Source organism: Sus scrofa, chromosome 8, assembly GCF_054392235.1.
Source record: "Sus scrofa isolate SSC_HxYL_T2T_F1_AM1 chromosome 8, Sscrofa_HxYL_maternal_Yorkshire_Landrace_v2.0, whole genome shotgun sequence".
In the NCBI taxonomy this organism is placed as follows: Eukaryota; Metazoa; Chordata; class Mammalia; order Artiodactyla; family Suidae; genus Sus; species Sus scrofa.
Window position 1 is genome coordinate 11,228,809 of NC_139390.1, and position 12,335 is coordinate 11,241,143.

Sequence of the window (12,335 nt, forward strand, 5' to 3'; positions counted from 1 at the left end):
CTACGTTACCGTACATACACTCCCATAAGAATGAGACTCAATTCCACCCCATTCTGACCCGCCACATGACAGAGGAAGGCTCAGCTATTGGCCATGGCCTCCCCCACGGACAGAGGGTGGGATGGGAGCAGAGCCAAGGGGGATTTTTTTTTTTTTTTCCTGTGTATACTTTGAGCTCATCCAAATGTTTAACAGAATATTAAACATTTTTTAAACAAAGTACTTTTATTGACATACTCCTCTACTCCTGTCTCACCCCCCCACCAAAAAAAGACCATAAAAAGAGTTTGTTACCCTCTTAAGTGAAAAATCCTAATTCCTGTAAATGTTAATCAGATTTTACAGTCTCTTGTGCAGGAAGTGTGACCCCAAGCCATTTTTGCTGTAAGTCAGCATGCAGTATTTGTCACCAAAAAAAAAAAAAAAAAAGAGGCTAAAATCTGCAAAAATTTAGATGCTGCTCAATAAACAATCACTGGAAAATAATCAAATATTCAAGAGCTAGAAAAGCCCAGTTTTGTCCCACCAAGTGTGTGGTCCACGCAAAAAATTACACCCTTCTAGTGTTTTGTTGCTAACGCACCAGAAGCGATTTGTTTGTGGCTTTGGCTCCATCCCCTTGCTTGTGCCAGCTGAGCTGGAAAATCTCCAAGAATCTCTCATGTGTGTCCCCAAGTCACTTTCTGCTAGTTGTACTCGCTGCATGTAATTTCATAACTTAAATATTAGGCAAACAGAGAAAACCTGACCACGAGAAGCAACAACTGTTTACACAAACGCGAAATTGAATGTTTACGGAGTTGTTTTAAAAAGAGCTGCTGAGCGCACTGTGGGGGTGGCAATTCTGCAAGGCCACAGAGAAAACCAATAAGAATCTAGAAAAAGGAGTGGCACTTAGTTGACACCACCAATTCTTGTTACTTGAATAAAAAAACCCAAAAGGGGTGGAAATCAGCAAAGTTGTGTTGTTAGGGAAACTCCTCTCCGGAGACTCATACTGGACACTCAGGTTGTTCCCTGGGGAATGAGGAGGTAGGTCCCCCCCACCAGCAGGGGGAACTGGCTAGATAAGAAGTGACATTATTGCTTTTCTTGTGTGTGCCACTCTGCTGAGGGGAGACAAGGGGCACATAAGCTTGTGGTCAGGCACAAAGAAATCACCGAAAATGTTCCCAAGCCCTAAAAGGCCACACGTGGGCTGGTATGTCCCCTTGGGACACCTGAAAGGCCCAGAAATGTGGAAGCGTTTGCATTTGCTTGCAAGCTTCCACTGGGTGCTCGTGCCAGAGACAGGGGCAGGGCAGGTAGTGGAGAAAGTGCCATTGGGGCAAAGCTGTGCAGGAGGTGACAAGCTACAGCTGGGAGACGCACTCAGAGGCCATATATTTCCCCAGCCATTTCTCTCGCACAAAGCAAAAGCCTTAAGGGCACTCATGGGGCATCCCTCTCTGCCCCATGGCCAAGGCAAAATGTCACTGCTTCTAGGGTGGGATCAAAGCAAAACCCATCTGCCAGCGGCGAAGAGGCTGGGAGCCCTCCTGTCTATAGGACATAAGCAAAGGCCTCAGGCGGGACAGGCTGGAAGAAAAACCCCTTTCCTCCCAGGGAGGAAAGGACTCCTAGGGCAGAAAACTTGCTTACTCCCAACACCAAGGCAGATTCCAGGGAAGAGTCTGGCTGCCGTGATGGGAGGTACAGGAACACTGAGCGTGAGCAAGGGCCTCTCGGCGTATACAGAACAAACTCAAAACGGATGAGAGACCCCAATGTAAGGCTGGAAAGCATAACATTCCAAGAAAAACACGGGCGGAATACTCTTTGACATAAATCACTGCAATAGTTTTTTGGATCTGTCTCCTAAAGCCAAGCAAACAAAAGCAAACACATACAAATGGGACCTGGTGCCACTCCAAGCTTTTGCCTAGCAAAGGAAACAAACGGACACTACAAAAAGGCAACCTACTGAACAGGAGAACATATTTGCCAATCATGAGACTGAGAAGGGGTTAAAAACCAAAATATATAAGCAAGTCATACAAGTCAATACCAACCCCTCCAACAACTCAATTAAAAAACATGCCCACGGGCATATGAAAGGATGCTTAACAGTGATAATCGTCAGAGAAATACAAATCAAACTGCAATGAGATAGCACCTCACACCTGTCAGAATGGCTATCATCAAAAAGGACACAAATAACGAATGCTGGTGAGGATGTGGAGAAAAGGGAACCCTTGCACACTGAGGATGGGCGTGTAAATTGGTACAGTCATTACGCAAAACACTATGGAGGTTCCTCAGAAAACAGACTTGCCATATGATACAGCGATCCCATTCTTGGGTGTATATCTGAAGAGAGCGAAAACACTAGTTGAGAAAATACACCCCATGGACATAGAAGTATTATTTACAATTGCCAAGATATGGAAGCAACCTAAGTGTCCATCGACAGATGAATGGATAAGGAAGATTGTTTTATACACACACACACACACACACACACACACACACACACACACACACACAATGGAATGCCACTCAACCAACAAAAGAAAGAAATTTTACCATTTGCAACAACATGGACAGACTGGGAAGTATGATGCTCAGTGAAATAAGTCAGAGAAACACAAACACCATACACTATCACTTATATATTCCATCTCAAAAAAATGAAACAAACTAATGGATGTAACAAAAAAGAAGCAGACTCACAGACACAGAGAACGAACTAGTGGGGAGAGGGACGTGGGGAGGGCAAGATTGGAGTAGGAGTTTAATAAATATAAACTACTACGTATAAAATAAATCAGCTACCAGGACATATGGTACATCACATGGAATAGTGCGAAGATTTTACAACTTTAAATTGAATGTAATCAGGAGTTCCCGTCGTGGCCCAGTGGTTAGCGAATCCAACTAGGAACCATGGGGTTGCGGGTTTGATCCCTGGCCTTGCTCAGTGGGTTAAGGATCTGGCATTGCCATGAGCTGTGGTGTAGGTCACAGAAGCGGCTTGGATCCCACATTGATGTGGCTCTGGCATAGGCCAGCGGCTACAGCTCTGATTAGACCCCCAGCCTGGGAACCTCCATATGCCGCGGGAGCGGCCCTAGAAAAGGCAAAAAGACAAAAATAAATAAATAAATTTAATATAATCTGTAAAAATTTGAATCACTGTGTTGTGCACCTGAAACTGATGTGATATTGGAAACCAACTGTACCTCAGTAAAAAAAGATATGCCTTAAAAAAAATTTTAATAGACACAAGTATGTCCCAGGCCCCATATTGGGTGCTAAGGACACAGAGGTGTAAAGATATAATCCTATGGTTAATAGGCTCATGATCTACAGGAAGAAAGATAAGTGGATAAAAAGCAGGTGTCCCACGTGGGAAGATGGGTCATATGAGGTTCAATGTCAGCAGGCTAGGTCGGGGGAGTTGTGGGAAGTAAGGAAAGCGACGGAGCAGCAGACATTTGAGCTGCATCTTGAAATGCATCAAGTGAAAGGAAGGAACTTCAGGGAGAGAGAACCGAGTTGGGGCCCAGCTCCTGAGCCTGGTTTGGTGAACCTGGCCTTGAACAAAGTCGACGAGCCACTCCTTTTGGGATGAGAGCAGAGCGATAAACTCAGAAAGAGACGGGGATGAGCCAGAGCCTGGTGGTCCCCAAAGACAACTTTCCAAACTCAATACAAAAACAACAACTGACATGATGAAAGATAATATGAGAAAAATTATGTGTGTATGTGTGCGCATATATATATATATATAAAGAATTCTTTTTATCATCTTGCTATACAGCAGAAATTGACACACCATCTTTTTTTTTTTTTTTTTTTTTGGTCTTTTTAGGGCTTTACCTGCTCCATATGGAGGTTCCCAGGCTAGGGGTCAAATCAGAGCTGCAGCCGCCAGCCCACACCACAGCCTCAGCAATGCCAGATCCGAGCCACATCTGTGACCTCCACCACAGCTCATGGCAATGCCAGATCCCTGACCCACTGAGCGAAGCCAGGGATTTAACCTGCATCCTCATGGATCCTAGTCAAGCCACAACAGGGGCCTCCGCCACCACACTGTAAATCATCCACACTTTAATTTTAAAAAATATGTGTATATATATATGTATATGTGTGTATATGATATATACGCGTGTATACATATATATGACTGAATCTCCTTGCAGTACAGCAGAAATTGACACAACACTGTAAATAAACTATACTTGAAAAATTTTTTAAAAAGACAACTTCTTATATGTTTTGCATCTCTCCTAAGTATCAGAACATAAAACCCCAAGTGAAGAAGGGAGTGAATGCCCAAAGGCCACCTTCTTGCAATTTAAACACCAAACAGACCAACCTCCGTGGGGTGTATAGCTGTGCCTGTTGATGAGCTCTGGGATGGGAATCCCCGAAGCCGACAGTGGGGTGAGAGCAAAGCTTCACGGCAGCCCCGCGTGGGCACCCACGGACCCCACTGAGAACGCACGGGATAAATCAAGCCTCCGCAGAAGTGAAGGAAACACACAGACCTTCCTCCTCTCGCTGCACGTGGACATGAACCTTCCCTGCACTTTCCCAGCATCCAAGTCCCTGAGCCCTGTTCACGCCACTGACATCACCTTTGAGCCCCTGAGAAACACGAGACGAGGTGAGTTTCCCTCGTTGCTGGGATGTGGCACCAGCACACTCCTGATCCAGCAGAAAGCCCGCTAGTGAATGGAAGAGAAATGGGAGAACAGCTCCACTTTAGAATCATCGCCTCGATCATCTGTGACAGCAGGAATAATCCACGGGTGTGTCAGGCAAATGAGTGCTGGGAACAGGACAGGATACGGGAAAATCGGAAGACATCACCTTAACCAAATCATCAAACTTAATTTCACCAATAATGGGGCTAATCGACATCACTAACTTCCTGTTATGATCCACTGAGCGGATACAGCATTTGTGTAGTACCCCTGACAACATGTTTCATTTGAATCTAATCATGTGAAATCAAGATAGATTCAAAGTGAGGGACTTTTTGGGGCGGGGGGGAATGGCTTAGGCAATTCAAAAAATGTGTTATGTTATATAAAGAAAAAAGGCTCAGGAATGGTTCCAGGTTAAAGGAGACTAATCTACACAGGTGAAGCAGGATTCTTGACTGCACACTGGATCGAGGAATAAAAACAATAAAGAACATTATGGGAAAATCTGAGCAGTGTAAATATGAACCGTATATTAGATAAAAGGGCTGAACAATGTTAAATTCTGAGTGTCGTGCTTGCCTGTAGTTACGGAGGAGAAAGACTTAATGAGATACATGCTGAAGTATTTAGTGGTGTGACAAAAACATCAACAGCTGATGAAACCAGGGAAAGGAAAGAGAGGTGACCAAGCCACATGTTTACAAAGAAAGCAGGATGCCAGGTAATATACTCGAAATATTATCATCTGTGGAGAAAAGACTACAGACACGTTTGCTTCCATAAGTAGGAAACAGATCGGAAAAGACACAGACCCACAAACGCACACACAAAACCTGACAACAAAAGCAGCCTGTAAAAGAGGCCTGTTGGATGGCTGAGAATCAGGAATGGGACAGAAGCTTCACACTGCAAACCCTTTTGTACTTTTAGGGTTTGAGCAATAGTAATTATCTGTCACCCATTCAAGAAATTAGTATTTTTTTTAGTTCAATGAAATGAAAGTGGAAAATACCAGTAATTTAAGTGAAAATAGGCAAAGCCTAGACCACGTAGTTCTTCGAAAAATAGAAACACAAATGGACCAAAGGATGTGACTCCCTAGTGGTTAAAGATACACAAATTAAAACATCGTGTTTTCTCTATAACATGTCAGATTGACCAGATAAAAAGTCTTAATAACCAGGGTTGGGAGTTCCCGTTGTGGCTCAGCAGAAACGAATCTGACTAGCATCCAGGAGGACGCAGGTTCAATCCCTGGCCACGCTCAGTGAGTTAAGCATCCAGCGTTGCTGCGAGCTGTGGTGAAGGCCAGCAGCTACAACTCCGATTCAACCCCTACCCTGGGACCCTCCATATGCCAAGGGTATGGCCCTAAAAAACAAAACGAAACAAAACAAAAATAACCAGGGTTGGAAAAAGTGTGGGGAAGGAAGCATTTTCATGTACTAATACTGGGAATACAAATTGGTATTCAAATTAGAGAACAATTTGGTAACATCGGGCAAAATTTTAAATGCACGCACCCCAGTATATATGCCACAATAATACCTTTCCCACGGATTCGTCCTATTGGTTGTCCCTGCCCAGCTGTGCAGGATACACATTCAAGAGCGGTGTTTGTAGCAGAGTTAGAAATAGCAGATAACTGGAAAGTCAGACGTCCACTGCCTTGTCTAAGCAATGGACCACTGCGGAGCAGTTGCAAGGATGAGAAATGAGACCTACACACCACTGCTCTGGGAACAGGATAAACACAATGTTTCTTATAAAAGGCGACATGGCACAGCTCAAATGACACAGCTCAAACGAACGAGTAGAATCCATGGGTTTCAACATGGAGAGAAACCAAAAACCTACCAGTGAGTTTTTTTTTTTTTTTTTTTAAAGCAGACACAACATAATACTCACACACAAAGCAACCCTCTTTCCATACACAGCAAGTGCATAAAAACATGCCCCGAGAGGACACAGGTTTCTGTGGAGAAGGGAGGCAGGAGGGAAAGAGGGTTGAGGACAGTGTATAACGGGGATTCTGATTCTGCCAGTGATGTTTTCTCTTTATGTACGCATGTTTGTTTGTTTGTTTATTTGAGGGCCACACCTGCGGCACATGGAAGTTCCCAGGCCAGGGGTCGAATTAGAGTTACAGCTGCCAGCCTATACCACAGCTACAGCAATACGGGATCCGAGCCGCATGTGCGACCCACACCACAGCTCAAAACCGGAAAAGGCACTGCTCACCATCCACGTCAGATAACCTTCGGGAAGGCGTGTTTTCATGTGCAGTAAAAAGACCACAGTAACTTGTGATCTTTTTAAAAGCACTAGGTAAGATGTAGAATATAGGAGATATAACTAATCCTGGACACGGGGTTCTCCATCTGCCACCAGCTAATTTTTTGTTTTGTTTTGTTTTGTCTTTTTAGGGCCGCACCCACAGTATATGGAGGTTCCCAGGCTAGGGGTCGAACTGGAGCTGCAGCCACCAGCCTGCACCACAGCCACAGAAACTCGGGATCCAAGCCACATCTTCCACCTACACCATAGCTCACAGAAACCCTGGATCCCTGACCTACTGAGCACAGCCAGGGAGCGAACCTGCGTCCTCATGGGTACTGGTCAGGTTTGTTACTGCTGAGCCGCAACAGAAACTCCTGCCACTGACCAGCTGTGTGCTTTGAACGTGGGATCTTGTCCTGACCTGGGTTTTCCCATCCGTAAAGGGGGCTGTGATACATGGAAATAAGACCACCGTCCACCACCATCATCTGCCTCCCAAAACTGTTGGGAAGTTCAAATGAGTTGGGACTTTGCCCAGCATCCCCTACAGCAGATCCTGGGGACGACAGGAAAGAACAGAGTAAACAAGAGTCTGTGAGGAGTTCCCATCATGGCTCAGTGGTTAACGAATCCGACTAGGAACCATGAGGTTGTGGGTTCGATCCCTGGCCTTGCTCAGTGGGTTAAGGATCCAGCGTTGCTGTGAGTGGTGGTGTAGGTCGCAGACGCGGCCCGGATCTCGTATTACTGTGGCTCTGGTGTAGGCCGGTGGCTACAGCTCCCATTCCACCCCCAACCTGGGAACCTCCATATGCTGTGGGATCAGCCCAAGAAATGGCAAAAAGACAAAAAAAAAAAAAAAAAAAAAAAAAAAAAAGAGTCTGTGAGATTCAGGTATTTTGTGGGAGTACGGACTACTCAGTAAACTAGCACTGCATCCAAGTCCTGGCTTCCAGGACTGGGTGGGACTTGCTGGGGAGACACAGACCATGAGACATTAGGGCTATGAGAACTGCTTCTGACAAGGTAACTCCTTACAGCAAGTTCCTGAGGAAGCAGCAACTCCTGGGGAGTTCCCAGTTGGCACAATGGATAAGAACCCGACTACAGCGGCTAGGGTCACTAGGGGTATGGGTTCCACCCGAGCCGGGCACAGTGGGTTAAAGGCTCCAGTGTTGCTGCAGCTGCAGCGTGGGGTGCAACTATAGTTTGGATTCAATCCCTGGCCCAGGAACTTCCATATATACAGGTGCGGCCATAACATTCAGAAAAAAAATTTAGAAAAGAGATCCCTCCTGGAGACACCTTTTTTTTTTGGTACATCCCTCCCAACACCAATTCTGGCATCAAATTTGGTCAATTCTCAAGTAATAGTAACTGCAGCCACGTTTCCTGAGGATTTTTCTCTGTGCCTTTCAGGCATGGTTTTAAACACAGGCTTTTCATGCATCATCTCCTTTAAGCCTCACAGGTAAAACCTTTAGAGGTGGGTATGATTAGTCATATTACATCAATGAGAACCACGGCTCTGAAAGTTTAACACGGCCAAGGTCACCCTGCAGGTAAAAGGGAGGAGCTGGGAGTTAAGTCTTTCGGACAAAAAAACAGATCCTGCCTTCACTTCCCCCACTGCTTTTGCCTCATTCTACGTGAGTCCACCCCTCCCTGTGACCTACCCTACCAGCTGCTGTAGGATCCTTTTCCCCAAACCCAATTCCACTTCCACGCTGGCTCACAGCAGCCCTCAAGGTGCACCACAGGAGGCGGGTCCTTTCGATACTGCTGCTCAGGTGAGTGAAACCTTTGCTCATGCTGCCCAAAGGGAAAGGGGAGGGAGGAAGGAAAAATTAGGAGTTTGGGATTAACAGATACACCCTAGTACATGTAAAATAGATAAACAACAAGGACCTACTGTGTAGCAGAGGGAACTCTACTCAATATTTTGTAATAACCTGGAGTTCCCATCGAGGCTCAGAGGTAACAAACCTGACTAGGATCCATGAGAATGCAGGTTCGAGCCCTGGCCTCCCTTAGTGGATTAAGGATCCAGTGTTGCCGAGAGCTATGGTATAGCTTGCAGATGTGGCTCAGATCCCGTGTTGCTGTGGCTGTGGTGTAGGCCCGTAGCTGTGACTCCAATTCGCCCCCTAGGCTGGGAACTTCCACGTGCCGCAGGTGTGGCCCTAAAAAGCAAAAAAAATAAAATAAAATAAGAAATCTTTTGTTCTAACTTATAATGGAAAAGAAGCTGAAAAAGAATATACATATAACTGAATCAGTACACCTGAAACTGAGAAGACATCGTAAATCAACCACACTGCAATTTTTTCTTAAAAAGCTATATGCCAAGGGTGGCGGGGCGGGGGGGGCAAATCATGATTGTCTCATCATGTCCTTTATGTACAAACCACCTAGTGGGCACTTTGAGACTGTGATGAAGTCTGGTAACTGGGCGAATGGATATAAATAATGGGACGGTGGAAGAAAGCCAACACTCCAAGACCTCACCTGCTTATTCGATATTATATCCTCTAAGCAACCTGACAATTTGTTTTTGAAAAGGGTAGGTGCTGGTCTGCTCTGATCCACTTTTGAAACTTTTAGGAATTTACTTCTCCAAAGTAGTAAGTGCTGATGAAAATCAAGGGCCCGGCAAGGCTAAAGCCCTCAGCTCACGTGAGGATTTCAATTCTAGCTTAATTCTAGACTACTGGAGTTGAAAACTTGAGAAAGCCATGGAGACAGGATGTCCTTTAACCTGATCATTTGAAAGAAGACCTTTAGAAAATCCTTGGGAGTTCCCGTCGTGGCGCAGTGGAAACAAATCCAACTAGGAACCATGAGGTTTCAGGTTTGATCTCTGGCCTCACTCAGTGGGTTAAGGATCCGGCGTTGCCGTGAGCTGTGGTGTAGGTCACAGATGCAGCTCGGATCCAGCGTTGCTGTGGCCGTGGTGTAGGCCGGCAGCTGCAGATCCGATTGGACCCCTAGCCTGGGAACCTCCATATGCCTCGGGTGTGGCCCTAAAAAAACAAAAGACAAAAAAAAAAAATACTGCTTTCCCTTGTGAAATATGTGTGAGGAAGCCTTCCCCTGAAATCTACAGGGAGAAAAATAGAACGACATATGGAAAGAGATTACAGGATTAAAACTAATTACATGATCCGGCCTAGAATGACATGTGGAGACGTCACAATCTTTTTAAAGTCGCTGTAAATTCATAGTAAACAACTGAATTCTATGCCTTTTACAGAAAAAAAAAAAAAAAAAACAGAAGTCCAGACTGAAAAACTAGTAGGCACATGTTTACTCAATTGCATTTACAGCAAGAGATATTTATGGAGAATAGTGAACTCATATTCAACATGAATTAATAAAATGCAGTTTATTTTCTACTTCTGTCCTTTGTAATTTCAAATGTAGTCTTTTAACCCGTGATAGAAACAGTAAGCAGTACCTGTCCAGGACTTTCTTCTATGCCAGAAGGGCTCAGAGTGACTTATTTCATTGAACTGAAATTTAACAAAAAATTGAGAACGACACTTCAAACTGTTACACTTGCTTAATCTGAGACAAATGTAAAAAATGCTTTTCAACATTAATGTATAGTAATGATGCCACAAAAGGGATGGACTTGGAGGGTATTACGCTTAGTAAAATAAGTCAGACAGAGAAAAACCAACACTGTATGATGTGCAATCAAAAAAATACAACAAATGAATATAAAGAGGCAGAATAATGAAAATCTATAAACTGCCCACGATACAAACAAGTGCCCAAGTTCACTAAATCCATTCTCTCCATTTCTCCGCCCCGCCCTCCTTGCCCCCCTCTTACACACACACACACACAATCTTCTTATGAACAACAGCTGACCAGCTAAGGAAAATGATAAAGATTACTAGAAATGTTATAATACTTAATAATCAAAGATAGTATCCAAATCTTTATAGTTTAAAGAACAAGCTTATTTAAGCTAGATCTAACATTAAATCAATAAAAATTTAAACTGCCAAACCCTAACAGCAGACACTTCCCATTGAAATTTTCATAATCTCGTTCCTGAAAACACACACACACACACCCGCAGGCTTCCGAGGACAAACGAGCGGCAATGGTAAGGCCAAGGAGTGTGTACACAGAAGAAAGTTCCCGCCTGTCCTCACACCCAAACTCTTACAACTGAAGCAGTTTCCCCGGGAACAGGTGCGGGGTGGGGAGGGGGCTGGCCCTGCCCTAAGCAACGTCAAGACTGCATTTGCCATGAATGGAAGGGAGTCACGTTTATGACTTTAAACAGCCAAGAGAAGTCGTTATTAGTCATCCAATGACAGAGAATTTGCATTTTTACCCTGATGGGCACCTTCGGTATGTACTTGAGAATAACTTAATTAATGCTCTACCCACCCTCCCCCCAAAAGAACAAGAAGGACAAAGACCTGGAAAAACAACAAAGTTAGCAGTTTGATCTCATTTCTTCTCATCACCTTCCTGACAACCTGTTGAACTCGGTTTTCTGCTCCCGTGCGATTCGATCACTTGGAATCTCCTACTTTAAAATACGATGACATTCCACGCTGATCGCATGGTCGTGAACAAGGCTGTGGGTGCGCCCATGCGCGTGGGTCTGGAGACAAACCTTAGCTTGGCCCGCAGTGGGCACTTACCTTCAGGGAAAGGGTTGGGCTGCACCAGGTGGAGGAAGACGTGCACGATCTGGAAGAGGATGTTGATGGGTCCAGCTTCATAAGACTCTTCGGTCTCGTACTTCACCGGCGGAAATTCAAATTTCAACCCAACAGACCTGTCTGTGGATGTCAGCGGCCCCTCTGAAACGGTGTCCCCACACAGCCCCAGCAGCAGCAGGAAGCCGAGGACGGGGGCCATGGCTAGTGAGATGCCCCAGTCATGAGGTGGAACTGGGGGCCTCCCGCTTCAGAGCTTCTGGAAGCCTTGGGGGAGACAGCGGTGTGTGTCTGTGCAGAAGAGGCGGGGTGAGGACCGGGTCTGCGGCTGAGAAGGCTCTCCGGGGTGTCGGCAGCTCAAGGCACCATCCCTGGCAGGGAGAGAAGGGGCGGGGGTCACTAAGCGCTGGCAGCTTCCCTGGAGAAGAGGCTGCAAAGCTTTAGAGCAGCCCTCAGCCTAATCCGCTGCGGGGGAGGCAAACAGCGCCTGCTTCCGAGTGCACAGCAGGGAAGCTAGAAGGTTCCAGGCCAGGAACCAGACCCCAAAATACCAGGTAGTGCAGTGAGTGTGCTCACTTAAAAACTGACCTGTATGAAGCACTATATTCCAGATATGTTCTACCTGCTTCACAGAAATGATCCCATTTTACAGATGAGGAAACTGAGGCAAGGA

The 12,335-nt window shown here is 45.4% G+C and overlaps 1 protein-coding gene across 47 annotated transcripts in view; it reads right to left on the bottom strand.

Moving 5' to 3' along the window:
• The window catches only part of PROM1 (prominin 1), a 132,058-nt gene that overhangs the window by 82,207 nt on the left and 37,516 nt on the right, over positions 1–12,335 (bottom strand). For all 47 annotated transcript variants that reach the window (XM_084971576.1, XM_084971561.1, XM_084971581.1 and 44 more), the window contains one exon: positions 11,645–12,033. In XM_084971576.1, the coding sequence (XP_084827702.1) occupies positions 11,645–11,864 (220 nt within the window). In that variant the 5' untranslated portion in view covers positions 11,865–12,033. The remainder of the gene's footprint in view (positions 1–11,644; positions 12,034–12,335) is intronic.